The sequence below is a fragment of the Podarcis gaigeae genome (genome assembly GCF_964106915.1).
Source record: "Podarcis gaigeae genome assembly, chromosome: 6".
Taxonomy (NCBI): Eukaryota; Metazoa; Chordata; class Lepidosauria; order Squamata; family Lacertidae; genus Podarcis; species Podarcis gaigeae.
In genome coordinates, this window is record NC_139682.1 from 47,450,515 (window position 1) to 47,477,187 (window position 26,673).

Here is a 26,673-nt window from a genome sequence, read left to right on the forward strand (position 1 = left end):
CATGCAGAATTCTCCTCTTGTTGCTGCAGTATTCACAGTTTTCAAGTGTGTGGCCTTGCTTTTGCATAGCCAGTTCCCCATTTCAAATTTAGCCTCAATTCCAGGTGGTGATATCAATCTGCAAACATTTGTTCAGGTTTCTGAGGTGTGTCAGCTGGGTGTCCTCATTTTAAGACTGTTTGCATTATTAGGAACAAGCCCAATGAAATAATTCCCCTGCATTTGCAAGATTGCTGTGTGGGCCAATTGGGTTTTAGCTGCCACTGTGCCATAACCTTCAGGACAAATTAATGGCATGGTGGCATTATTTTTATGGCACAACCAACACCTACAATGAATGGCAGTGTTATTCCAGTTCTTCTTTAGTATCTAGTCCACTCCCTTGGGCTTTGTTTTAACTCCCAAGTCATCTCATTCAGAAATCCGTGGGTGGAAGAGTTTTTGGGGTGTGGCAACAGGCCCTTGCTAACTCAGCTCATTGTGACTCCTGTTTCTAGCAAATCCCAAATGCACACAAAGACTGGGTTTGTGCGTTGGCCTTTGTGCCTAGCCGGCCCATGCTGCTGAGTGCCTGCCGTGGTGGGACAGTGAAGATCTGGAATGTCGATAACTTCACCCCCGTTGGGGACATCAAAGGGCACGACAGCCCCATCAATGCCATCTGCACCAATTCTAAGCACATATTCACAGCTTCCAGGTGAGTGTTGAGGGCAAGGGCTTCTCTTTACCATGAACTCTTTGCCCGCTGCATCCCATCATGTGTAGTCAAGCTGCTCAAAAAAATGAGGTGCCACCAGAGATGAGCTGGTTACGGGTCCAAGCACCTGGTTGATGGAGGAGCCAGAGGAAGCCATTGCTTCTGTGGCTGCCCTGCTCACAGAGCCATAGTGCAGTGGTGTCCATCTCAACACCGATCTCCCAGAGTCGCTTACTGTGCATCCTTGAGACCAAGGAACGGCTTTTTCATGGTTCTTTAGTTCACCTCTTCCTCATCACATCTCCAGCGAGATTCTGCATGGTGCTTCCTTGTTTGTACCTAGGGTTGATTTCTGGCACTGCCCCTTACGAAAGGGTGCCTTGCTGTAGTAGCCAGTAATTAGCACCTAAGGACATAGCTCCTCAACTGAGGCACAACAAGCTGGTTTGTCCCAGCAGTAATGAACTGAACTGAGCCACAGGGACTCTTGGTAACCCATCACAGTCCCATGGATATTCTGGCAGAGCAAGGGCCAAAGACTTGGCCAGAGGGCTTCCCCAGGGAGGGCAACCCAGGCCCCACCACTCACTCTCTTCCCCTTTGGAGTCTCTAATCTCCTCTTTTCCGACCATGTTTCTTTTTTCCTTTTCTCTCTTCCTCTCTCTGTCTCTCTTCTCTCTCTCTGTTTCTATGTGCCACAGTGACTGCCGGGTAAAGTTATGGAATTACGTGCCTGGGCTCACCCCCTGCCTTCCACGACGCGTCCTTGCCATCAAGGGCCGTGCTACCAGTCTGCCTTGACCCTCCTCCTGTCTTCTCTACTCTCCTGCTCACTTTTTCTTGCTGTGTTTCCCCTTCCCCTCTTTCTCGTCCCTAACCCCTTTCTCTGCGAGCTGATCTCAGCTGCTTCTTAACGGTATGCAATGCTTACTTGCTTTTCTTTCCCTTTAGGGCAGTAAGTGCAGGTGTTTTCCAAGGGAGACATTACTTCCCAGTTCACCTCCAAAGTGGGCATGCAAAAAAACCCCCATCTCACTTTCCTCCTTGACATGCCTGCTTGGTTGCATTATTAAGGCTGCATGCTTCACTTGGAAGCCTGTCCCACAGAAATCAATGAAGCTAACCTCTAATAAACTATGTTTAGGGTTGGCGTGATTTATGTGGAAATTGTTCAGTTTGATTGTGTGTTTTTTAATGTTTTATTTATTGCTTATGACTCATTTTGTTATGTTGCAGTTACGCATTTCCCTTCATGTTGTAAGCCACCTTGAGCATGGTTTGAACTGTGGAAAGGTGGCATACAAATAAAATTGTGTGTGTGTGTTCTGTGTGTGTAAATGTCAATGGGATTCATGTAGGGGGTGGGGGAGTACAACCCCCCAAGGCAGGTCCCAATTTGAATTCTGGTTTTGCAGTAAGTGAAGGTGTTTGAATTTTTCCCCTCTTGCTTTAAACAGGGCATTAGTTCTGGAATAGCCCATGTGCCTACGTGGTGTCCTTGGGCATTGCAAGAGAGTGAAAGGCAGGAGGGGAAGGATTTGGGTGGGAAATCAGCACAGTGCCCAGATTAAGGAGTGTGGTCCAGATTGGGAGCCCATGTGGCTGCTTTTCCTTCAAAATAAATATTCACCTATCTACTAAGCACACTTTTTACAAGCATGTTATTTATGTAATCTGTGGTTTGCACCTCCATTTCCCCTTTATCTGAGCTTGTTCAGTGTTTGGTTCTTGACTTTCTAAATGTCATATTCCCACCTTTTCCTCTTCATTCTCCAGTGACTGGACAGTGAAACTCTGGAGTGCAAGGAAGCTACTGAACAGCACAACCTAGATAGAACCTGGGGAACTACTTGGACATGGTGACTGTGGTGGAGGTCACGAGAAGACAAGATGTGGCGCTCTTGTTGAGCCTGGCTTGCAAGGGTAGGACGTGCTTAGCTTCCCACCAGAATCTCACATACTCAGGGCTTCAGGAAAAGATGGCACCCTGGCTTTTTGGTAGCATGTGCCCCAGTGAGTGAGTTGGTTGGATGGTGCGAGGGAGCCTTCTTTCCTTTCCAGTTTCCATGCTCCATGTCTCTTTGCTTGGTAGGATTTTGCAATGACACTGAACTGTGAAACTCCCACCATGGCATTGCCAGCCAAGGAAGAAGGTCAAGCTGAGGCATTTGAGAGCATTTCTCCCATCAGAATGCACATGCCACCCAAACAGGCACCCCCCCCCCAGGCTATGTGAGAAGCTCTGCAAAATAGGTGGTTTTAGGTGTTCATAGACCAAGGAGGTTTATCAAGGAAAGATGCAAGAAACCTCATTCCTCATTCCATCACGCCTGAGCAATCCATACCCATCGACTCCTATGGCCACCTGTGCCCTGCTTATGGCATTCCTTCAGAGCTTAACAGTGAAACTGACCAGAGGAAATCTAAATATGCCAGCTGCTTCCTGGATATGTTTCCTGCATAGCTGATTGTTGTGTTTTAGAGGGTATTTCTTGTTCTAGTTAGATCTTTCATGAGTGTTAATGCGCTGGCTTCCTTTCTCATATTTCCACCACTGATGGGCTGTGTGTATGTGTGTGTGTGATTTTATGAAGGGGGGAAGGGTGGGTGGCAAAGTTAGCCACCTTTTTTTAAATGTTAAGCACATGTGATATTTCTGAGTTTTCACTCCAAAAGTAGAATCACCAAAGGTTTTCATTTTCAAATGCTTAGAGCCCTACCAAGAGAACATAAAAAAGAAAAATCTCTACTGTATAAGTGAGGCCTGTCAAATGGGTGATGGATAATATGGGATTTGGATTGTCACTTTTTCTTCAACTGTGGAATCAAGATTTCTATTAGTTTGGAAGAATGGTTGCTTTCTGTGTTCCAGCTTCAGACTTGAAATTGTAATGCTGGTCCTTTTTTTCATAGTGCTAGATATCCCAGGAGGGGAAAAAAAAGATGTGAGCTACTGGAATATGTTTTTGGATTCTCCCTGGGAAAGTCTTCAGAGGCAGCCTGGGGGAAAACATGCATTATTTCAATCTGTGAAGCTGTTTACGTTGTCCTGTTCCAATACGAGAAAATAATAATGGCAACAGAAACGGACTCTCTCCCCTCAGGTGGAGAAAGGACCCTTTTAAGTATTGGAACAGAAATGTGTGAGTTTTTTCTTTAGATTTTTAACAGGGTAAGAAACACTTGAACAAGCGTGTGGTGATGCGTTCCTGTATTCACATTTCCCCAGGTGTGGGATGATGAGACTTGCCCTCTTAGTCTTGCCCCATCACCTGTTTACTTACACCTGCTTGGCATCCGTTCACGTCAATACTCATGTCTTTATAATAGACTCTGCAACGAATAAGCAGGAGAAGCTTCTCTCTCTGTGCTTCAATCAACTTGAATTTTCACTGGTGGAGTTTCAACCCACTTAAGTGTTCTCATGGACCCTGTGTGAGCATCACTTTGCAAGAGATGAAGCTTTCTGTTTGTGTGTAACACAGCAGGGCTGTCCCAGCCCTCACTGGAGAGTCACAGAGCACTCCTCAAAACCTTCGTTTCCTCACTTGGTTGTTAATATGTGGTATAAATGGACTTTTGACATGCATTGTGCTCTCCTGACCAAGGACCAAGGACCAAGTTCATGCCTCAAGCAGCAGACTTGGGGTAAGCAGCACACTGGTGGACCATTCCACAGCTCTGCCCCCTGGTTTATAGGAGTCTTCTGCTCTAATAAACTGGGTTTGGGTGTGAACTTCATCCACTCCATGCAGTGAAGCTGCAGATTCTTCCATTGGGAGTAGGTTGTTGTACTGTAATTCTGTATGGGTGTTCAAAAGGTTCTGTGTATTGTCTTGTGCATTATTTGGGGCTGGGGGAGCAGGAGGGAGAGGGGTGTGTGTCTGTGCACGCGCATGAGTGAAATTTAAAAAGGGTGAGGGCTTGTTTTGAGTTAACCTACCTCATGGTCCAAGGTGTCTAGTTCTACTCTTCGGGGGTTTTTTATGTTAATAAAACTTGAATTAGTCTGGGGAACGCACATTACCACTGACCCCTAAGTCCCAAAAGTGAGACGAAGGCAAGGTGAAAGCAAGTGTGCTTTGCCTTCGCTGTTGACTGATTTACATTCAAGCTCACAGCTTGTACTGTGTCCACCAGCAGCACCAATTTTAATAAGCTCTTCTTAAATGTTAAGACTGATATTTATTGAATCACTGTGTCCTTTGCAGTCTTCTCATGACTTAGCATTCTCCGCTGAGAATAACAGAGAGGTCCAAGTGATTCAAGCCTTGGAAGAGGGACCATCTTCCATCGGTAATGAAATCAGCACAATCCTCACGCCTTCACATGGCTACACGAGCTATCTTGTCCGATATTTTCAGAAGCTTGTAGTCCACCTGTGAATGTAGTTGCCTGTAAAAAAATATATTCTAGGAATACATTGTGAATTAGCTGCACACAGTTCACCTAAAACTTCCTCCATTCTTCCTTGGAGGAAGTCTGTTTAGTACAAGAAATATGAAATGTCTTGTAAAGTATTACTTGATATACCTGAAAGCACTGTGCCTGAGAGCACTCTGCTTAACTGTTAAATTATTGACCATATTGCCATATAGTCCCATGTGCCTCAGTGCTATTGCTAGCTTTTTAGGTATGGGATTATATTTTCTCATATTGAAGAAGCTACCCCCTTCTCTTTATTTTTTAACAGTCCTGATCCAAGCAACGTGACAGAGTGCAAAACCCTGCAAATGAAATTGGGTGCAAACCAGGAGAGCCATTTTACCTCCTATGAACAGTTACGTGAAGCACAAGGTGGGAAGGGTCAGAATAAGCAAGCTGAAAACATCGTCTGCTTTGAGTAGCCCTTGGGAGTAAATGTGCATGTTCATTAAGAGGACACTGTCATTAATGAGATTCAAAAGTGGGTTTGCACAACCTGCTTGATTCATCTAGCAGACCTGGGAAAATCTCTGCCAGGTTCTCCTGGTGTTCCTCCTGGTGGTAGGATAACATGCACCATCCCTGCATTCCAAGAAAGGAGCTGGGGTGAAAGACGCCCCCTAAAGTGCATCAACACCATAGGCCCATTTGCTCCACCTCTTGGTTTATGTATACATATATAATCATGCTTCAATTGACAGGTGCCTTTTCTTGCCCTGAAAGGTGTTTTCTCCCCCTCAAGGCTGGTGTGTGTGTTCAGGGCTTCTTTGGGGGTTTTGTACCATCCGGCAAAATGGTCACATGTATGTATGTGTGTGTGCGTGCGTGTGTACATGATAAGGTGTGTAATTATTTTATACCGCTATGTAAATAGTGTAAGTTATTTAAAGCTCCCGCTGTACATGGTTTTCCAATGAATGTGTTTGTTCCTCTTAATAAATAAACATCAAAAACAAGATCTGAGAATAATTCTTTTTAATAAAAATAAAACAGGCCATTAAGTGTAAGTTCAAAAGGCTCTTTCAGTGGTACGAAGATTGAGCTGATGAGGAAATGGATATTGATATAGGTATGAGCAAGTGGCTCTGATCTAGGAAGTTAAAAACAAACAAACCCAGAAGCAACGAGCCTGGCCAGCATTTAAGTGTCATCTGATAACTGTATCTTCATGACCTGGCTTTTTGGGGCAACAACAAAACATTGTTTTTGACTGTTTCTAAAGAAGTAATTAAAGCAGAGGCAATTCCCAAATGATGACTTGCAAGGATTAGAACACACAAGGACTCAGAAAAAGCATCCTATTCAAAATAAAAATGTTCAGGTAGATTTAACACTGTTTTGAGCTGAGTCCAGGTAACTTTCATAGTTGCACATCATACATATTCCCTCTCCCTCCACTGGCAAACCTTGTACAAATAAGTTAATATTAAGAACAATGTTGGTTGCAAATACCACACACACTTGATCATCATGATAGCATAATTAGTGCTTTAACATGCCTAGGTTACCCCAGAAGCAAAGACCAGTATTAAAGAGAGACGGGTACTTAGAAAATACCCATAGTAAGTAGTAGAGGTTAAGCAAAATATCTTGTCTTTGTCCAGTCTAGGATTGCATGACAAATTAAGTACAAACCTGGCATCCGGAGAATCTGCTTTTCTTTTTCAAAACTGGCATTCCCAGCCTTAAAAGCACGAAGGCTTATGCCCATTTTTTTTGCCATGACTTCTAAGTCAAAAAGGTTCTGGGCTGAGACCAAACAGAGTCACTCTCAGTTCCTTGTTACATGCTTGTATAATGAGAAACCCCTTCCACAAAGTGATGGGTTTCATACAAAGATAGGGCTCCTTTTAAGAATCATTGTGATGTAGATACAGAACCAAGAACATGGCAAATGCTGTGAAAAGCAGTTGTGAAGGGAGAACAATAGGGAAAGGGCATGTACACCAAACTACAATTGGGGAAGCTTGCTTGCCTCCATTGCCTGTTTGCTACATCATACATTTATGCAAGAATAAAGAAGACAACAGAGGCTCCACATCTAGCGCATGTGAGGGCAGGCAGATTCTGCTTCCGTGGGGGAAAGAAAATTCATGTAGTCAGGCTTGGCTCTTTTCTGAAAAGCTATAAAAAGTTCTCAAGTTCTTGCTTTCATAACCTACAGCTGGCTCTCAAGATCTTTCCACCACAGACAGACGTGAATAAATAGGCAGACAAGCAAACACTAGTTAAGAGGGGTGACGGATCTTCCTGTGCTCTGTATTCCGCACAGGACAGGAAACCCAGCTGTCTGTTGTAGTAGTCTATTGCATCAGTTCATCATAGGAACAAAGGAAGAGACTGAGCTATATAGTCTCACATAGGTTGCAGAAGAGCCCCTAAAGTGTTCTCTTTAATAAAGCAGGATCAGCTGGTCGAAGAACGCACCAAAGTTTGACACAAAGCCTTGTCTTTCCAACCTGGAATGGGGAGACAGGTCGGTCTAGGCAGCCAGCCTGCTGACATTGCCGAATTGCAGGAAGTCACAGTGATTAAGCAGTCTCTACACCTGAGTAATGATTTCTCCATTTTCTGGCACGTAGACCTGCACAGGGGCTCCCTCAGGAGACCGTTTCAGGATATGGACACGGGGAACCTGGAAGGTTAAAAAAAGGAGCCTTTTAATGGAACTGTCACACCAGCACATCTCCCCAGTAGCAGCAACCCCACTACCACCAAATACAATTTCCTTCATCAAACATGAAGGCATTTGTTGCAGCTGATGGTCACTTCCTATCTTGATTGCCTCAGGAAAATGTGGCCCATTATGTTTCTCCATGCCTATAAAATCAATTCCTCTCCCATCATTAAGTGCAGTGTAAAAATAAAGTCTCCAGGGCAAACTTTCCTATTCTTTCCATTCAGTGCCATTAAAGTAAGCGTATTTAAAATGCTGTGATGTTTTCCAGGCATGATTACCATTCATGCTTTCACCTTTGGGAGTTGGACTAGAGCACCCACCACACAGAGAGTCATGGAAGGGTGGTGCTCTGGCACTTTTCAACAGGGCTGCGGCACCTGTGGCCCTTCCAAAGAGGCTGGGACTCCCAGCAGCCCCAGCTGGCATGGCCAATGATCAGAGATGATGGGCCTTGTAGTCCAGCAACAAATGGAAGACCACAAGCTCCCCATCCCTGCTGTAAAACAAATTAGGTGTCTAGAGCATCCTAAAGGATTCACGGAAAAAGCTGAGCCCCTGCAGGCAAATAAACAGAGCTTGCCATAGCTTTATGCATTAAGAAGCACTAAAAGAGGCTCTTAAAAGTAGCAATATTGGCATAAGATGGTCTAACTGACTACAAAGCAGCTTCTTATATTTATATTGCCATGCATGGGTGCAAAACCAAAACAGCTTCTAACTATTAATCAACGTGAAGCTTCCACGGTTTCTACCCATTATTCACAGGCATGTCCAGAGGAGAACCCACTTGCAAACTTGAGAGTGTGAGCTCACTCTCAGAGGGGTGGCTATTTTAGTCTGTTGCAGCAAACTGGCATCTTAAAGACTTAATAAAGTAATGAGCTTTTGTGGACTGGAGTCTATTTCAACTGATGCTTATACAAGGAGATTGTCCTCATGGCTCCTCCTCTGAGGTGAGTAAAAGCTCCCCTATCTCTTGAATGGGGACCACAGATTTAAATGAACTGGCCAAAGGAGGTTTGGAAACAGCGTAACTGGCCTCTAGGACTCACAAATAAAACTACCTGAAAATGCACATGTGCCCCAACTGATGGGCATAGAATTGCCAGGGATTTATTTGATGCTGCATTGTTGGGTGGTTTCCTTGTGCTGAAGATGGATTAGACAAACACGTAACGTGCAATCTATGGCCGCTGTCTTCTCTTGCTCATGCAAATGCTTCCTAGCACAGCAAAGAGTTGTCTGATTAAAATTTCCCAGCTCTGTTTCCAGGTGAGGGGAGGCACACATTGAAGAGGATGGTAGGAATTCAAGGGCAAGCTCTTGCTCGCATGGTTGTGGGCTTCTGCCCTGTGCTGCAGGCGAGGGAGATGCCCAAGGAGGAGAGAACTGTGCTTCATTGTGCAACAGTTTTGCACATTGAAAGAACATAATTCTCCAAGCGGAACCCCCCCCCCCCCGCCACCAGGATTCATATCTTTCAGAATTCCTCTCACTGACTATGTTTCTCAAGGAACAGCGTGCAGAGTTGCCAGAAGGCAATGCCGTTCTCACCAACCATCAGAGCAAAGGAGCAGCAACATAACCTTTTCCTATCTAACAAACTGCCCAACAAGCATACAGGTAAAAAATACAGTAAAGGACCCATGGACAGTTAAGTCCAGTCAAAGGCGACTATGGGTTTCGGCCCTCATCTCGTTTTCAGAACCAAGAACTAGAGCAAGCTTAAGGACTACTGGACTTTACTGAGGTTCAAGGAAGTGGATACTACTTAAGGTGTTGTACTCAGTGCTAGTCCTACTTAGAGTTGACCCACCGCCATTAAGGAGCCTTTTAGTCTTGTCCAGTAACTTCAATGGGTCTACTCCTGAGTAGGATTAACACTGGATACAACTCTATTATTTTTTAAATTACCTGGGCAGAGAACTTGGAAATTTCCCCTCTGCCACAAACATGAGTCAACTCTTATAGGCTCTGAGCCAGAAGACTCCTCTTCATGAGTAATTTGGAACACTCAAAGAGCTCTCAGAGCAAACAAACTTCTGAAACTGGGGGGGGGGGTGATTTTAAGCAGCTGAATGGCCCTTGGGAAAAGGCTTAGGCACCCCTCCCATGATCTACCGTTCTCAAGTCCCCATCCCAATCCGTCCCAAAGCACTATCTTATTACTTTAAATTGAATTTGTGGTAGTGTTGCATGCATTTGTGTTTAACTTCTAATTAGTCGTAGGGCTGTGCCAAATGTCTGTTCCAAAGCACAGTGCTTTCAGTGGACCTGTAAATGCACTTTTAAAATAATAATAATAATAAAAAAGCTTTTCACAACATTGCTAGAAAATAGCACAAAAGAAGCAGCCAAACCCACTAGCTGTGTATGTTTCTCCAGTCCTTCCCCCCGCCCCCCAAGCCCATGAGCTGTAAAAAGGCCCAGCAGTGCAGTGCGCCTTTGCGAGGCGACAGCAGTCTGTGGAATCTGCTTTTCCCTGAGCCCGTGGATGGCTCTCCAACTTACGGAGAGCTGGCCATGTCTCTTGGTTGCCATGAACGAATGCTGCTTCCACCAACACACATTCTGGTGGTGTGCCAAAATAGCAGCTTTTGCCCACGAATATGTAAGACAGTCGACATTTTGGTAGCCGTAGCAGGCTGCAAAAAACTGAAAAGAAACATAACAACCTGAGCAGTGAAGTGAATCCCACCTGAAAGGCACCTGCCTTCCTCTTACAGGAGGGAGCACTATAGTATACTTCTACAGATCTGCTGGTACTCATGAAAGCCTTCCTCCATTTTTCCTATTCACATGGGCGCACACACAGAGCTTTCAATTCCTCGTGTGCCCAGATACTAACAGCCTGTAAAGTAGGAATGGAAACCTGTAGTCTAGCAACATCTGGAGAGCTACAAGTCCCATCATGCCAACTATTAGCCCTGCTGGCTAATAGTCCCATTAACATCTGGGGGCTGCAGATTCCAGATTGCCCACACCTGTTAAGAGGCTTCTACACTCATTTGTTTATAGAAAATGAGCTTATCTATGAACATGGCACATTAGCACGTTCTCCTTAATCAGGTCTAGCTGGAATATTGAAGAAACTATTGCAGAAACAGTAAAGAAGAGGCTGGCTCCTCTCTCCCCAAGACACCTTCCTGCCCAAAGATCCTCACCTGAATTTGCTGCCCCATGGAACAGGAGGGGCGCAACTCTCGGCTGTGCCCACTGCGCATGCGAAAGGCGCCTTGTCTGTCCAGGGAATGTGGCCGCGCATTACGCAGCCGAGTCCGTTCGTGCCACGATTTTAGCTCTTCTGTCACGGCTGACTTGGAGAGGACTCGGGGCCCCATCGGGGAGCAGTCCTTCAGAGATGGGGTGCGCACCACCCTGCTGTGGGAAACAACCGACCGGTGGAACCGCACAGGCACCGCCTCTTCCTTGTAGGCAAAATGGGTGGAGCTTACGGACAGGAAGGGCGGCCGGCTGTGGCCGAGCTCCCGCCCAGCCGGCAGGTGGTTGTCATATTCTACGGCAGAGAAGTAGCCCAGCGGTGAGAGCAGCTTCTGAGGACACTGGCAGTGGTATTCGGGTCCGTTCCCCTTGGAGGTCTGGTTCTGGAATGGCTGCAGGGGCTCCTCCACGGGGACCGAGGAGCTTGGCTTCAGGAAGGAGATGTCGGGGCTGCTGCTACCGGCAGAGGTGGCATAGGAGATGCTGGAGACATCTGAATTGCTGTCTTCTGAGGCGGAGTGGTAGGTGGGCTTGGCGGCTGGGTTGGCCTTGGGCACAGAGAAGCAGTACTCGGGGACAGTGACAGTGTAGTAGGTGGGACGCCGCCTTGGCAATGCGCTTCTTCCGCGGGACTCGAAGCCTTCCCGGGATGAACACACCCTGGAGGCCAGAAGGAGAGAGTTAAGACCATCTATCAGGAGCTCACAATGGCCACCTTAACACCTTTGAAGCACTTCCCCCTAAGGATTATGGGAGGTTCAGCACACTGAGAGTCGTTAGGAGGCCCCCTTCCCTTCACACAGCTACAATTCTTAGAGTTCCCTACAAGGAAGGATTGATTGTTAAATCCAGGACTTTTTTCATCCAGAACTCAGTGCTGGCACCTCTCAGGTGGGCGCCATTGCCATTATAAGAGAACAAGGGAGGAGTTTAGAAAAAACAGCACTGGTTAAACCACTCCAGGAATTGCCAGGAGAACTCCAAGAACATTATGCCAGATGTGGGGAGGAGAAAGGAGAAATGCTTACACTGCCACAGCAATCTCCTTAGAGCTACTTTGCATTATTATATGCTTCCTTTGTATAGTTTATTTTGCACACAGTTGGAAAAGGAGGGTCATGAAACAATGCAGGGCACTGAAGCCCCTACCCTTAACTGCTGGAAATCCTGTTTGCCCCTCCTCTAGCTTCCAACATTTTCCCAAACATTGCTCATTTGCCTTCAAGCCTATTTTCATAGCTAGGAGAACTAGAAAACCCTTTTTTTAAAATAACAACAACAACAACAACAAAAATAACTGAGAGCTGAGATTCCCAAAAATTTTAAATTTTGCATTTGTGAGGCCTGATAATAGAAGCAAAACGTACACATAGCCTCACCCCAAGGTGTCTGACATGTTCAAACTTCAACGAGTGATTAGGTAACAACAGGCAGGGCCACCTGCTTGAGTACATGAATTGACCCTAAGTCCATAGAGTACCTCATGAGTTGAGGTTGTCCTCTCCTTCCCAGGAACTCAGGTGTCTGTGGGGCACTGGAACCAGCCTGTTTCCTTACTTCCAGCTTCCTGGGAGGAACAAAGTGACATGGCGATGCCTCAGCACTCGTCTGAGGGGTACGGCTGGGTGACGGTTGAGACAGCAGGCCTGGACTGCTGTAACAGAACACAATAAGAACATCAAGTAAGAAACTGCCTGCAGTCCTGTCATCTCTCTTTGTGTGCAAAGGAGTGAGAGGCTCTGGTCAGGGGTCAAATCCCCCTCCCTTTCATCTTCCCTAAGAGTGAAAAACAGGAGTAAAAAGAGAAAGCAAGACTCAAGTGGGTCTACAAAGCCCACTGTTCTGGCTTAGTTAATTGGACTACTAAGTTTCTAGGTCAGTGGTTCTCAAAGGACACTTTCCCCAATGCAATTGTGAAGCCTACATTGGCTGGGATTTACATGCAATTCCATTTCATGTTATTAAATTAAGCAACTTTAAGGTGGATTCGTGGAAATAAAAAAATGGAAACATTGCACAATCACAATAAAGCAGCAAAACAATACAATGCTTATTGTTCTTAAAACGAAGTAATGGACATACACTACAGTAGCTTCCATATTAAAGGTAAAAGGTAAAGGTAAAGGTACCCCTGCCCGTACGGGCCAGTCTTGCCAGACTCTGGGGTTGTGCGCCCATCTTACTCAAGAGGCCAGGGGCCAGCGCTGTCCGAAGACACTTCTAGGTCACGTGGCCAATGTGACATCGCTGCTCTGGCGAGCCAGAGCTGCACACGGAAACACCATTTACCTTCCCGCTAGAAAGCGGTCCCTATTTATCTACTTGCACCCGAGGGTGCTTTCAAACTGCTAGGTTGGCAGGCGCTGGGACCGAGCAATGGGAGCGCACCCCGCCGTGGGGATTCGAAGCGCCGACCTTTCGATCGGCAAGCCCTAGGCGCTGAGGCTTTTACCCACAGCGCCACCCGCGTCCCTTAGCTTCCATATTAACTGCATGCAAATAACTATTAACAGAGGCGATGCAGGCATATCCGAAGAAGAGCAAGAAAAGAGAGAGAAGAAAGGTCTTGACCTTGGCACACTGCTGGGCTCAGTGGATTTCTTTGGCTTTTCATAGGGCTTGTCCAGACTGGTCTCTTTCCATGGGCTGTTTTGGATGGGAGAGCACTCCACGTCAGTGGCTTGGTAGTGGGTTTGCCCTTCTAGTAACGCAGAACGCAGAGGCTGAGCCGAAGAACCAGGCGGGGGTTGGAGGCGAGCTGAAGCTGTGAGGATTGGCGGAAGATGGGCGCTCAGCACCTGGGATTCTTCAGAAAAGGAAAAGGAAAGAACTGCAGCATTCCAACACTAAAACCTGGGTGGTAGCATTATCTACTGAGTTACATTCAAGGTGCTGAACTGGTGTACAAATCCCCATGCATCTTGGGACCAGGGTACCTAAAATATAATCTCACCCCTTACATACCCACTCAATCACTGCACTCTGCAGGTGAGGGCCTCCTGCAAATACCATATTGTAATGGGGTCAACCCTGCACAATACAGGAATCGGGCCTTTAGTGTGCTGGAATCTGCCCCTTGGAATTCCCTCTGTTGTGTTTTCAGCACCTGCTGAAGACTTTCCAGTTCCAACAAGCCATTTAAATGGAGGACTTCGTCCCAAACTGCATCTGTACTGGAACTACTTTTAACAGTTTTCATATGTGTAATTGTAATTGTTTTATGTATGGAACTGTTTTTAACTGTTTTACACTTTTCTTGTTTTATAGTTGTGACTATTTTGCTTGTTTCAAAACTGTTTATTTTATTGCTGTAGTCTACCCTGGCACCTTATAGTAAAAGGCAAGTAAGATCTCTAATAATAGATTTTTTAAAAAGCATGAATAACCACTGACTTAGGCTATATCATTCAAAATATACCAAATCACTTATCACAAACACTTATCATCCTCTAGATTAAACCAAAACAGGATGTTGAATTTAGCAGATATCCACAGTCACAAAAGACCCACTTATCGGTCACCTTTGTACTTGAATCATTTGAAAATTTAGATGAGATCCATTCACTAACTCTCTTCTCTGCCTTACAAGTCCAGCTGGCTGCTGTGGCCTAATTCTTAGTCATGTGGTATGAATCAAGGCCAAACCTCGACAAGATGTCAGAGAGCAGTGATCAGATACAGTTTGTCTCTTCAAAGGCTTAACTACCACTTTACGCTAGGTGAAGGAAAGTCACAAGCACACGGTAATGACAGCGCAGAGATCACAGTTATCTAGTTTACCTTCTTCTACTGCAACAGCATCCAACAAGGAGTTCTCATCAGAGGCACTGAACCCTGGTGAAGACACAAGAATTGGCACGGAGAAGGAGGAACAATGATCAGATTTTCAAGCAGTTATTAGAACCCTCTGAAGCTCCCTAGAAATATGTGCTCATAAATCCCACTGAGCTTCTAGAAGGGGGAAATAAAAGCCCCCTCTCCCTTCTTAGTTCTGAGCTAATTCCCAGAGCCTCAAACCACATCATTCAAAGCCCTGCATTCACACACACTTAAGCTCCTCAAAGAGATATTCCCTGATGCAGTGAATTAATAGTAATCGGGGGGGATTTAGAGTCACATTTTGGGAATCTTCTTCCCACACAGGCAAAACACTTAATTATGAATTAATATTTTAAAAATTCTTTCACTCTTCAAATGCACTATGGATGCTATAAACTGGCCATAATCCAATGCAGAGTTAAGTGCCCTCAAGCTGATTGATTTTCGGAGGCCTTAAGCATGCTTAACTCTGTGTTGAAATGTAGCTGCCAGCCACTGAGTTTCTTTTACTGCCTGCTCCCAGGCGATTCTGTGGCCAAGGGAGGGTCAGATGGCCTCATTCAGAAGCTGAGACCTCTTGCCCAATCTGCCTAGACATCTCGTCCATCAGCAGGGCAGCTGTGGGATTCCTCAGGCAAGCGGCAGAGGAGGGAAGCAGCAATTTCTCACGTGCAAACATGCATCTTTCTACAGTCTTGCGCAAAAAAAAAGCTGGACAGAGAATATAAGCAACCACCCACCCACACCAGTGGACCTTATCAATATAGATGCTTCCTTAATGGATTACCTGGGCAAGAACCATCAGAATGTAAGACGAGTCTGCTGGATCGGGCCAGTGGCCAATGGCTCACCTTCTCCAGCATCCTGTTCTCACAGTGGCCAACCAGACACACAAGGGAAGCCTGCAAGCCAGAACATGAGCAGCCTGCCCACCTGTGGGTCCCAGGAACTGGTATTCAGAGTCATGGTGCCTCTGACAGTAGAGGCAGAAAATAGCAACCATGGTTAGATAGCCTTGCCCTCTACGAATTTGTCCAGTCCTCTAACAAAGCCATCCAAGCTGGGGGCCATTACTGCCTCCTGTTGGAGCAAATTCCATAGTTTAACAATGCACTGTGTGAAGTGCAGTGCATGGTCCTTCATCTTCCAATATTCAGCTTCGTTGAGTGCCTGCAGTTTCTAGTGTTATGAGAGAGGATCTATAGGTCGGGTGCGGGGTAGAGTGAGCATTACAATGCCATCCTCTGCATGCTTATATCCCGTTGTGTCCCATGCAGCAAACTTCCCCACGTCCCTATAAAACCAAGAGATTTGGATCCAGAGCTATCTAACTTTCTACGCCTTCCTAAGGGTTAATCTGGCACTGCAGGTCTTTTGCGTCATTCGCTGCAGGTTTCTACATGCTTCCTCCTCCAGCTGGCTCTCCCTGTTCTTTATTGAGCTCACTTTGGCAACCGCTGACAGAAAACTGCAGTTTGCGTAGATTACAGGGGCAGGAAGAAGCCATAAAAGGCCAGTTTCCTCCCTTGAACTGGGATGAATTCCAACCAAACCACGCCTGTCAGAAGCCTGTCTGACCTACTTCTGATTTCTAGGGACAGATATTTAATCCCAGACTCTGTCTTCATTTCCTGACAACTCAAGGTTTTTTTGTTGGGGTTTTTTTTTTTTAATTAATAAACCCTCTTCCTTATACTTACTCATTTCAATTTATCACCATTCAATTTTGTCCTGCTGTACAGTGGCCACAAAGAACAATTTTACTATACCTCCCTTTGTATATTTTTATCGTCATTATCACCACACACAAAGGACCCATTTCTCAGACCTGCCTCTCTAGGCCCTTGCATTGATTTCAAGGCCACTGTGGGATGCTGAGCTCCAGCTCACCTTGTAAGGCTGGCGCACTGGCCCTCAGCTGTGACGAATGTCTGGCTGCCTGGCGGCACTCTGTGAGAGACTGCTCCAGCTCCTTCAGCTTCTTTTCCTCCTTCAGCACAGCACTTTTGCGGCGCTTCCGAACCTGCTTGGTGAGATTCTCTTCCCGGGATAGACATCGTGCTGCTTCAGCAATTTGCAGCTGCAGAGCTAGGTCTCTCTCCAACATGCTCAGAGGATCCTGCGGCGGAGAACAGACATGGATTCCAAACTATGAAACTCTTTGGAAAGGATGGAGCGACCCAGCATTTCAAAAGGGGCCACACGAGGACTAAAGTGACAGAATCCAAAATCATAGCAATGGAGAAGCCCAGGGAAGGGCTGTACAGCTCAGTGGAAGAACTTGCAAGAGATCCTAGGTTCAATTTCCAGCATCTTCAGCTAGGGCTGGGAAAGTCTGCTGCCTGCCAGTTTGTAATAGACCAGGATTTCCCAAACTTGGGTCTCCAGCTGTTTTTGTACTACAACTCCCATCATCCCTAGCTAGCAGGACCAGTGGTCAGGGATAATGGGAACTGTAGTCCAAAAACAGCTAGAGACCCAATTTTGAGAAACACGGGTGTAGACAATACTGAACTAAATGGACCAATGGTCCGATTGGGCATTAGGCAGCTTCTTGTATTTCTAGGGCACTCTTGACAGCTGGATGCTTCCAAGACATTACTACCATCACCCCATCCTCTGCTTCAGCTCATAAATCATAGGCTCCTTCCTTACGTCCTTTGGTAGATCAAATCAGATATTGACTTTCACGCATCTCCCAGTTACATTCCATGTGCATTCTAGAGTGGTCGGATGAAAAGATAGCAGGGTTCTTGCACTTTTAATAGCTGCATAGAAGTGGGAACCTCAGTAAATGTAGCTTGCATGACACCAGCTGCAATTCAACTATTAAAAGCACATGAGCCCAATTGTCTTCTTTTGCATCTGAGCACCCCAGTGCATTCAACTAGTGTAGAAAGGCATCACAGGCTGAACTAAATCTTCCTGTCTCACTCACAGCCAGGATAATTAAATAACAATAGACGGGTGATTTCCCACTCCTTCAATGCCTGCTTATGAGCAGAACGGAGATTCTAATCCAGTTTAGGGATTTGTGAATCCTGAGCCAGGGATGGTAATTATTCTGGATTTAAGAAATCCGCAGGGGTGTGTTCTTTTGTATGAGCCATAGGACTGATGTCCTGGGCCCAGTTCCCAGCTGTCTGCCCTGCCCAGGCTTCTGAAGGAGGAAAACTGTCCACAGACTAAATGGAAATGTTCTATGTTTCTGGGGCAAGAGCTTCCTAATGGCTGGGGAAAGGGAGCAAAAAGGCAGGTCAGTAGGCAACATTCGGCAAGGTGAAGGTGAAATGAAAAGCTTTCCAAAGTTAAGCTAAGTGTGCGTGTGAGAAAGAAGCTATAGTAAGCAAGAACACTTGTACAAAACACACACAATTCCACTCGGAGCCCACACCCTGTGCCACCCACTATGGGCACACAGCAAAAAAATAATAAGCAGCACCACACCTAGGCCGCCTCCTACTAAGATTATTATTAAAACAGACGACAGGGGAGAGAAAGAGAGAGTGAGACTGCATAGTTGAAGAGTCAACAGATCCCACACCTTTGATGGAAATGAGGCCTAACTCCCTCTGTGTGTTTGGAGCCTGAAGCGTCTCTGTCCCTTTGGGAGTTTCTAACAGGATGCTGAACCCGAACAACCTCATCATTCCCCAAAGTCCTCTTTTAGCTGACAGCTGCTTCCTGGCACTGTATCGTCTTCAGTGGGAATTCACAGCATAATCCTAATGCAAGTCATCCCTTCTCAACAAAGAAACGTGTTTGGTTTTTTTCCTGGATTAGTTTAACTTGGTTTCAAAAATGGTGAAAACAAACAAACAAAAAATTCCCCACTTCTATAAAGGCTGCCTGCCTGTTAAGAACTGAGGGTTTATGTAGACAATTGGTGAAAGGGATTACAGATGGAAAATTACATGGGTATGTACATGCCCTCACCAGGGGGAAACTTGCTTTTCGCCCTCTTGCACTTGACACAGAAAACTCTTTCACTGTGCAAATTGAAATTGCGTGGCTTTTTGTTATCTCTGGCTGTAAAGGCTCTCAGAAGAAACCAGTTTGATTCTCAGTGAGGTGGTTTGCTGGCGATTGCCAGTATAGAGGGCAAGTTGCTTTTGAATTACAGCTTCATCTGCCAGAAAAAAATGGTCTAGTGACTCTAGTATCAGCAGCACAACATTTTTCTTCCCATCTCATCCTGGACACTTCTGTGCTCGCAGCAAGGGTTGCCATGACAGCTGATAGTGACTCCCACCACAAGCAGATTTCCAAGCAGCGCCCTGGATAATTGGAAATGTTGTTTCTGCCCATATTCCCTAAACTCAGGAGGAGAAGCACCTTAGCAAGATTCCTTACCACTCCTCTGGAGAGAAAGGCCTTCTCATCCAATCTGAAAGCAGCACCAATTCGACGTCGGACCTTTGGGGCCACTTCTCCTGGTTTCAGAGGATACTCTGAAGGAAGCAATCCTGTCAGTTCCTGTCAAGAAAACAGCAAAGGGAAGGTTCAGTTCCTAGAACTGTGTACTTTCAGTCACACCCTGGGTCTTCAGAGCAGCTTACAAAATACCTGTCTATCAATCTCTCTCTCTAAATAGGATCTCATGCCATTATTTTGTTAGCTTGGCAGCTTCTTCTATTTCCTCAGTGTCCCATGACATCAAGTTAACCTCAGGCACAGACGACAGCCATAGATAGATGCCACACAAAATAACCAGGCCTGAGTTCATCCCAAACCAAAGCTGCTTTTTTTTAAGTGCAGCCAGACCCAAAATGGACAGTTACTGGGTGGGGGGAGGTGGGCAGTTCAAAAATTCAAATTATGCAAAAGTTGTATTATGTTAGGTGATGAAAAAGTGACTGATAAAAATGTGAAAAGTAATTTAAGTAGTCCAGACTCCCGCAGACCAGGTCCTGTTCAACCATACCCATTTCTCTTCCCTTTGCCAAAGACATGCCCCACACTCCACTGTTAGTTGGGAGTTCAAGATTCCTCTTGTGTGAAGTTTGACTATAACACTCTTCTGCATTAGTGCTACCAGATTCCCAGTTCTGGGGATTTTCTTCCACTCTTTGTAGGCTTCCAAATGTCATGAAATGTGTCTCTAAGTAAGAAAGTATGTATATATGCACACACCACACACACACACACACACGCACGATGCACAGGTGTGTTGTAGCAGTGTGTGCTTTGTGCTCCAATTACAATGGCAAACCACTGGGCAGCTCTAAATTTCCCTTTAAAAAACATTTTCCCTAAACTTATTTACAAATCCAATTATTTCCAGTGCCCCCCTGAAAACTAATGGCAAGGCACATGAAGAGGTAGTGTTAGATAGGAAATAGACTGGGGAAGTAATAGAAAGTTCCGGAAGTAAAGGTAAAGGTACCCCTGCCCATACGGGCCAGTCTTGACAGACTCTGGGGTTGTGCGCCCATCTCACTCAAGAGGCCAGGGGCCAGCGCTGTCCGGAGACACTTCCGGGTCACGTGGCCAGCGTGACATCGCTGCTCTGGCGAGCCAGAGCCGCACACGGAAACGCCGTTTACCTTCCCGCTGGTAAGCGGTCCCTATTTATCTACTTGCACCTGGGGGTGCTTTCGAACTGCTAGGTTGGCAGGCGCTGGGACCGAGCAGCGGGAGCGCACCCCGCCGCAGGGATTCGAACCGCCGACCTTTCGATCGGCAAGTCCTAGGCGCTGAGGCTTTAACCCACAGCGCCACCTGCGTCCCGGTGTTAGATAGGAAATAGACTGGGGAAGTAATAGAAAGTTCCGGAAAATATTCCCTAAAACATTCAAGAGAGCAAGGTACAGTTCTAGTGTCCTGCAAAACCAACCAACCAACCAAAAACCCATTTGTTTTGTACTCTTTTAACTGAGGGTAATAGCAATAGGCTAGAAAGGGTAGTTTATTGTTTTAATTATTTTCTCCTTGGCGCATTAAAATACCACAACTAATAGTGGTTGGTTTGATGGGTTGGTTCTGATCCAGGGGGCCCAGAACATTTTCTCTGGGAGAAACTTCCACGTTCAATGGTATCTCAGGTCAGGAGGGAAAAGTTACCTCATCAGATTCACTTGCAGCATATGGCTAGGCTCGCTTAATTAAGCTTGTTAATTATGGGTTGCTTTAGAAGTTAATGTCTTGAATAATGCAGGAGCAACTCTCCAATGGGGAAAGTGTTCTTGATACAGTCTTTGCCCTTTCTTTGCCCCCAGATATTTTCTCCTAGTACTACCTTTGGGTTACATTGCCCCTCCCTCGTATCTGAATGTCTTTGATCTCTGAGGAAAGCCTCTCCAGTTCCTGTGAGCATCCGAGTCCAAAGAACTACAGCCTTAAAGATGGGCCCTCTTTACTTTAGCAGGACACTCATGCAGCCCAAAGGGTGTGTGGCAACCTTGCAGACTTCCTGGCCCCTTACCGCTTCGCGCAAACACAGCCTTCGCAGCTCCTGCACACAGGCCTCTAGTCGCTCCTCCAGCGCCTTCTGCTGTTTCCTCATAGCTTGCGTCAGATCCTTCATTGGAGACATGGGGCTGTCTAGTCCTGGAAGGGTTGAGACAGACACAGACTGATGACCTGTCAGGTGCTACGGGCGGGAGGGGAAGCAGCAATATTTAATGACCCATACAGAGATGCCCTTGGGCAACTTTCTGGAGCCAGCTGCAGGTCTTGCGAATGCATCTTAAAGACCGGTGTCATTAGCAGTTATCATAAAAATGGCATGGGACATCAAAGGAGAGGCTGTCCTGACAGCTCATCAGGTGGGGTATGGTATGTGTACAACAGCCAGGACTGATTAGCTCCTACTTCCAAGCTGCAAGCACCTCAAGGTCATCGCAGATCAGATAAGGAGGAGACTCCATGGTGATATTCCTGATCATTAAGTTTATTGCAGAACTAAGCAAACAGATTTGCTGCTCTGCTCACAGACCGGAACAAAAAGGAGTCTTTGATATTTGTAAGCCTTAAGACAGCAGTTCCAGAAGATTTTAGCTCATGCTGCTTCTTCCACAGATCAGAGGCACTCAGCCAGATTGTTGACTCCTCACAAGCTACATAAAGGTCAGATCTCAACCCACACTAGCTCATTCATACAGGACAATAGGAGACCATTCCCTCATAAGTGTAGGGGTGGGTGCAGGGTTGTGTGAAACCATACAACACTTTCTGAGTGGTGATGGGAGAAGAAACGTCTCCAGTTTAGAACTAACTTGCTAAACTGGGAGCAGTTTCTATTCAGATGTGCCCTGAGATATCAAATAAGCACTTGGGGTTGCAAAAGGAATCAGACTAAGAAGTGGATGCTGAACTCGCTTATTATTTTGTTTGTCTGGATCTCCCGCTGCAACTCTTGCTTAGAGCTGCCATGCACTATAGATCCCAAAGTAGCACTGTTCACTGGCATGAGCCCATCCTATGAAAAAAAGATTACCATTCCTTGTCTGCACACAGAGATAGTTCAAAACCATTAAGAGATGCATTATATGCCATAGTTTCCTACATGAGAGAGAATCTTGTTGTATATACAGCATTGCATCTTAAGTGTGGCCTGATTATTTACTTCTACCACAAGTATGTTGTTCAGCACTTTTACGCTAATTGTTCATGGAAGCTGTTTCTAAAGTTTATATATAACTAAGTAAGTACAACGATCAGGTATTACTCATGCAGAAAGTATGCCACATACCGGGCAGCCGAAGGATTTTAGTGAAATAGTCTCCTACGGAGTCTTTGGTAGGAATTACGTCCACTTTGCAACACGCCAGATGGTATTCAACTAAGTTTTACTCAGAGTAATACCAATGAAATCAATAAGCATGACTAAGTTATGTCCATTAATTTCAATGGGTCTACCCTGGGTAAGTTGAACACTACCTTCTGCCTGTATTTCAATGCTACTAATGTTTTTTGAAAAGAAATCTTTTATGATGAGGAACCAGTTATATTGCAAGATAGAATAATAGAATTGTAGAGTTGGAAAGCGACCACAAGGATCATCTAGTCCAACCCCCTGCAATGGAGGAATCTTTTATCCAATGGGGGGCTCGAACCCACGACCCTGAGATTAAGAGTCTCATGCTCTACCAGCTGAGAAGCACGGTACTTTAAACTGGTTGGGGGAGGGGGGAAACTGTGGTCGTTCAGATATTGCTGGACTACAATTCTCATAATCCCTTAACACAGGCCAAGTTGGCTGCACTTAATGGGAGTCCAACAACATTTGACATGTCACATGTTCCCCACTCCTGTTTTTAAAGCACTAGGATTCCACCATGTAACACCAGTCCCCAAAATCCAAGACCACCCTTTATAGCCCTTGCTCCTGTCTCCGTGTGTCCATGCAAGATGACACTCTCTTCTGGAATCCTGGGCATCCCCAGCTGAACACTTTGGGCTAGATCATAGCCCGGCCAGGAGGAAGCCAGACTGAAATAGAACCAACAAGGAGCCAGCCATGACTAATGAGTCAGAGGGTTCTTTTCACAGCTGTGCTTTGATCTACGTGCAGCTGTGGTGATACCTTCTAGTCTAATCTTCTAGGGTAAGTTTATAGGCTTGGGGCAGAAAGAAGACCCCACCCACCCACCCCAAACAGTGCAGTCATTCTTGCTTAAACCTGTTGACACAGGAACAAATCCAGGAGATGATGCTGGCACTACATGATAATGAGCAGGAATTTCCCCATCCGTCACTCACCTGACTGTACTATGATCCCACTATCTGTGTCACTGGTCTCATCCTTACTCTTCATGGCCGAGCTCTATGGAGGGAGGCAGTAGGATCACACCTGGAAAGTGCCGTGATGTCTCCTGCTAACACAATAAGGCAAAGACTGAGGTGTGCTACACACACATTATTTATATAATTATGCCACATCTTCACTCCAGTTCACATACGACCCCTCTATAGAGCTTCCACACGGTCAGAGCCTCCATGTTGCTAAAGGACTTACCAGTTCCAAAGTTCAGGGCCGGCTCTACGCTTAGGTATAGTGGGGCAACTGCCTCAAGCAGCTGAACTTGGCCGTCATGAAAGGGTAGCAAATTATTAGCTATTTGATTTCTGACCATTGTATTTTGACTGCCAGAAAGCGGGGAGAGAAGTGCTTGTGGCTGTTCCCCTCACCCCACAATCCTTGAATACTGTACACCATGACTGTGGGAGGAGCTTTCATTGCTACATCTTAGGGAACAAAATGCCTTAGCCCAGTGCTGCAGAAATTCCTGTAATGATTTCCTTGGTTCCGACTACTACAAGGAGGAAATTCAGGTCCTGGCAGAAGGGAGCAGGCAAGTGACAATAACAAGGCTGAGAGAAGGCAAGATAAGGGCTCTCTATCAATTACTGCAGCAGCTGTCAGAAGTGATACATGAAATAGTCACCTAGAAGCATCTGACCATGTGGAGCCACACTTTAGGGCTCCTGTGTAAACTGGGCCTTTGGCAAACCCAAACCCAGCATTCCATGCTGGTTATCTATCAATCTATTCAGCAAAGATAAAATATAAAAGTTGGTCAGGGCCACTACAGCCTGGCTGTTGTGCAATCCAATGCACTACGTGAGACCAAAATTGGCCCACATAGCAGAATAGCAGCAGATGTCTTGACATTTTGTTTGGGGCACCCAAACAAAGGCAGGGAAAGCTCCTGTTCAGAAACACCCATAAACTTCTGCGCACGAACAAGCAGAATTATCAATCTTTGTCTGTAACCCTACTGCACAGGTAATATTTATCCGATGCATACAAAGTTGGACATTCATATTATAACCCAATTCAGGGGTAGCAGCGCACAGAGCATGAACTGTAACAGACACAATAATAATTTAGAATTGATTTAACATTTTCCTAGTTTTCAAAACACTTCACTTACATTTTTTTGTTGCACATCACACAGCAACCCTATAGTAACTCAACAGTAATCTCACTGTATACAAGTTGTACAAGTGACAATAAAGTATTTCAATATAAAGTAGGTCAGTACTATTATTCTGTATGGCAGATAGGAGGGAGGCAAAGGGCTTGGCCTCAGAGAAAGAGACTTGCCTAAGGCTGCAGAGTGAATTCATGGCAGAGTGAGAAGCAAACTGGGGACATCCTGGTTTGTAGCTTGGCCTCTAGGCGCCACCAGCTCTTTATATCTACACCGGAAAGCAGATTTTCTGGTTTGGGGAAAGTTGCAGGGAGGCAGGGGCAGATTTATTCTTTGGCCTCAGGTCCATGTCTTACCAGCACTACATAGTACTAAGCAAATATTCATGCTGTGTTCTGTCACAGTTAACTGCAATTTATGAGGGCTTCCAGAAGGAAACCTGATTGGCAATTCTCAGCTCCCCATGTGCTTGACTAGTTCACCTGCTACTCTTCTCTTTCCTGCTAGGCTGGGAGGGGAAAAGTTGTGGGGAGCCTCCTCTTAATCCTGGCAGGGTGTGCTAAGCAAGCAGCTCCTCAGCTCTGGCAATGAATGAAAGGAGCTTCCCCATGCCAAGAATACTCCTCCATCCTCCAACCCAAGCTCCAGTAACAGAAGACCTGTTCAAGGTCCCATTGCAGATGTTGGGACATGTCATTCAGCAGGGATAGTCTCTCACTTTCCCTACAGCTGGGGGTGGCTCCAAGCCTACCTCCTGCAGCAAACCCTCAGTGTTTACACGCCACTCCCCTGCCCCAACCTGGGTGAGTCAATTTGAGAGTCACACTGAGTTTCTGTCTGGAGCTTATCCTGGCCCTACCAGTCTCCTGATAAACAAAACGCAAAGGGGGCTGGGCCTGGGCAGACAAGGTTCACAGCACTGAGCAGAGATTTGCTATAGGGCGACACTGCTTCAGACCTTTGTAGATTATTCCTCGCTCCAATCAGGAGATTGTGTGGATGCGAATTTGTTCCTCTGCCTGCCATGCTACTCCCATCCATAAAACTGAGTTAAGCGGCACAGTTGCAATGGCAGAGCGTACTCCCCTCAGAACTACAAAATGCCACAACCCTGCAGTTGATCCCAATGCAGCTACGGGATGGTGGCCAGAAGCAAGAGGACAGGGCTGCTGCACTTTCAGTAATTATTTCAAGGAGGAGAGTCCATCAGAAGGTTGTCGTGGACATCCTCTACCTGCAGAAATCCCCTCTTCTACCCAAGCTGCCTAGGGAGGCATGCTGAATGTCAGGTTCCGTGAATCAGGGTTCCTGTTATGGGGTTGCTTACAACTGACAAAGGAGGCAGCAGAGGCCAGAGGTTTTGTGGGTGCCAAGGAAAGTCCTAAAGGGCACCATTGTGCCTGCAAGCACCTCACCGGGGATCTCTGTTACAGTGAAAATGCCTGCATAAGCTTCCCATGAACACTAATAAAGTATTGTTCATTTCAGAGCTGTCTATTCACAGCACTCGCAATTCAACAAGGTTGGGTTTTCACTTTGGCTTTTATAGCAAAACCTATTATATTTCAAAGATCCACAGTAAGATTGGTGCCAAGATGGTCAAGCTTTTCAGTCTAGCTTTTTTAAAAGGGGGGGGGGGGAGAGGAACAATGCTACGTGTAAAATGAAATATTGTCTAAAGTGTGCATGCTAACATGGGGTTTGTCACGGCTCACATGTGCTAAATCTCCACATCTGATCAATACGGATAAAAAAATGGGCAGACATGGGAAATTGCAGGGCCAGGTCAGATGAACAGCAGACAAGGAACACACCCTTGCTGCCTCCATCTATTCTGCAGATATCACTTACTGCACTTTGCATTTAGTGATGAGATAAGCACATGAGCATGTATTAAGAGCTCTGCTGGATCAGACCATCTAGTCCAGCATCCTTACATGGGCCAAACAGGT

At 45.9% G+C, this 26,673-nt stretch overlaps 2 protein-coding genes across 10 annotated transcripts in view; one reads left to right on the forward strand and one right to left on the reverse strand.

The window, feature by feature from the left end:
• Window positions 1-6,074, forward strand: part of KIF21B (kinesin family member 21B) — a 64,165-nt gene extending 58,091 nt beyond the window's left edge. For 3 of the 6 annotated variants that reach the window (XR_014565794.1, XR_014565795.1, XR_014565796.1), the window contains 3 exons: window positions 498-697; window positions 1,399-1,613; window positions 2,474-6,074. Coding sequence is in view for 3 of the 6 variants with exons in the window: in XM_083745170.1 (XP_083601296.1) it covers window positions 498-697; window positions 2,474-2,528 (255 nt within the window). In the remaining 3 variants the exon portion in view is untranslated. The remainder of the gene's footprint in view (window positions 1-497; window positions 698-1,398; window positions 1,614-2,473) is intronic. The other 3 variants (XM_083745170.1, XM_083745168.1, XM_083745169.1) reach the window with 1 other exon arrangement.
• An 8-nt stretch (window positions 6,075-6,082) lies between these two features.
• INAVA (innate immunity activator) overlaps window positions 6,083-26,673 on the reverse strand; it is a 42,798-nt gene continuing 22,207 nt past the window's right edge. For 2 of the 4 annotated variants that reach the window (XM_083745207.1, XM_083745206.1), the window contains 9 exons: window positions 23,547-23,659; window positions 21,268-21,392; window positions 19,197-19,319; window positions 16,734-16,962; window positions 14,805-14,858; window positions 13,596-13,830; window positions 12,505-12,678; window positions 10,967-11,684; window positions 6,083-7,757 (listed from right to left, as the gene is read on the reverse strand). In XM_083745207.1, coding sequence (XP_083601333.1) covers window positions 7,665-7,757; window positions 10,967-11,684; window positions 12,505-12,678; window positions 13,596-13,830; window positions 14,805-14,858; window positions 16,734-16,962; window positions 19,197-19,319; window positions 21,268-21,392; window positions 23,547-23,601 — 1,806 coding nt within the window. In that variant the 5' untranslated portion in view covers window positions 23,602-23,659 and the 3' untranslated portion in view covers window positions 6,083-7,664. Of the gene's footprint in view, window positions 7,758-10,966; window positions 11,685-12,504; window positions 12,679-13,595; window positions 13,831-14,804; window positions 14,859-16,733; window positions 16,963-19,196; window positions 19,320-21,267; window positions 21,393-23,546; window positions 23,663-26,673 lie in introns of all 4 variants that reach the window. The other 2 variants (XM_083745209.1, XM_083745208.1) reach the window with 2 other exon arrangements.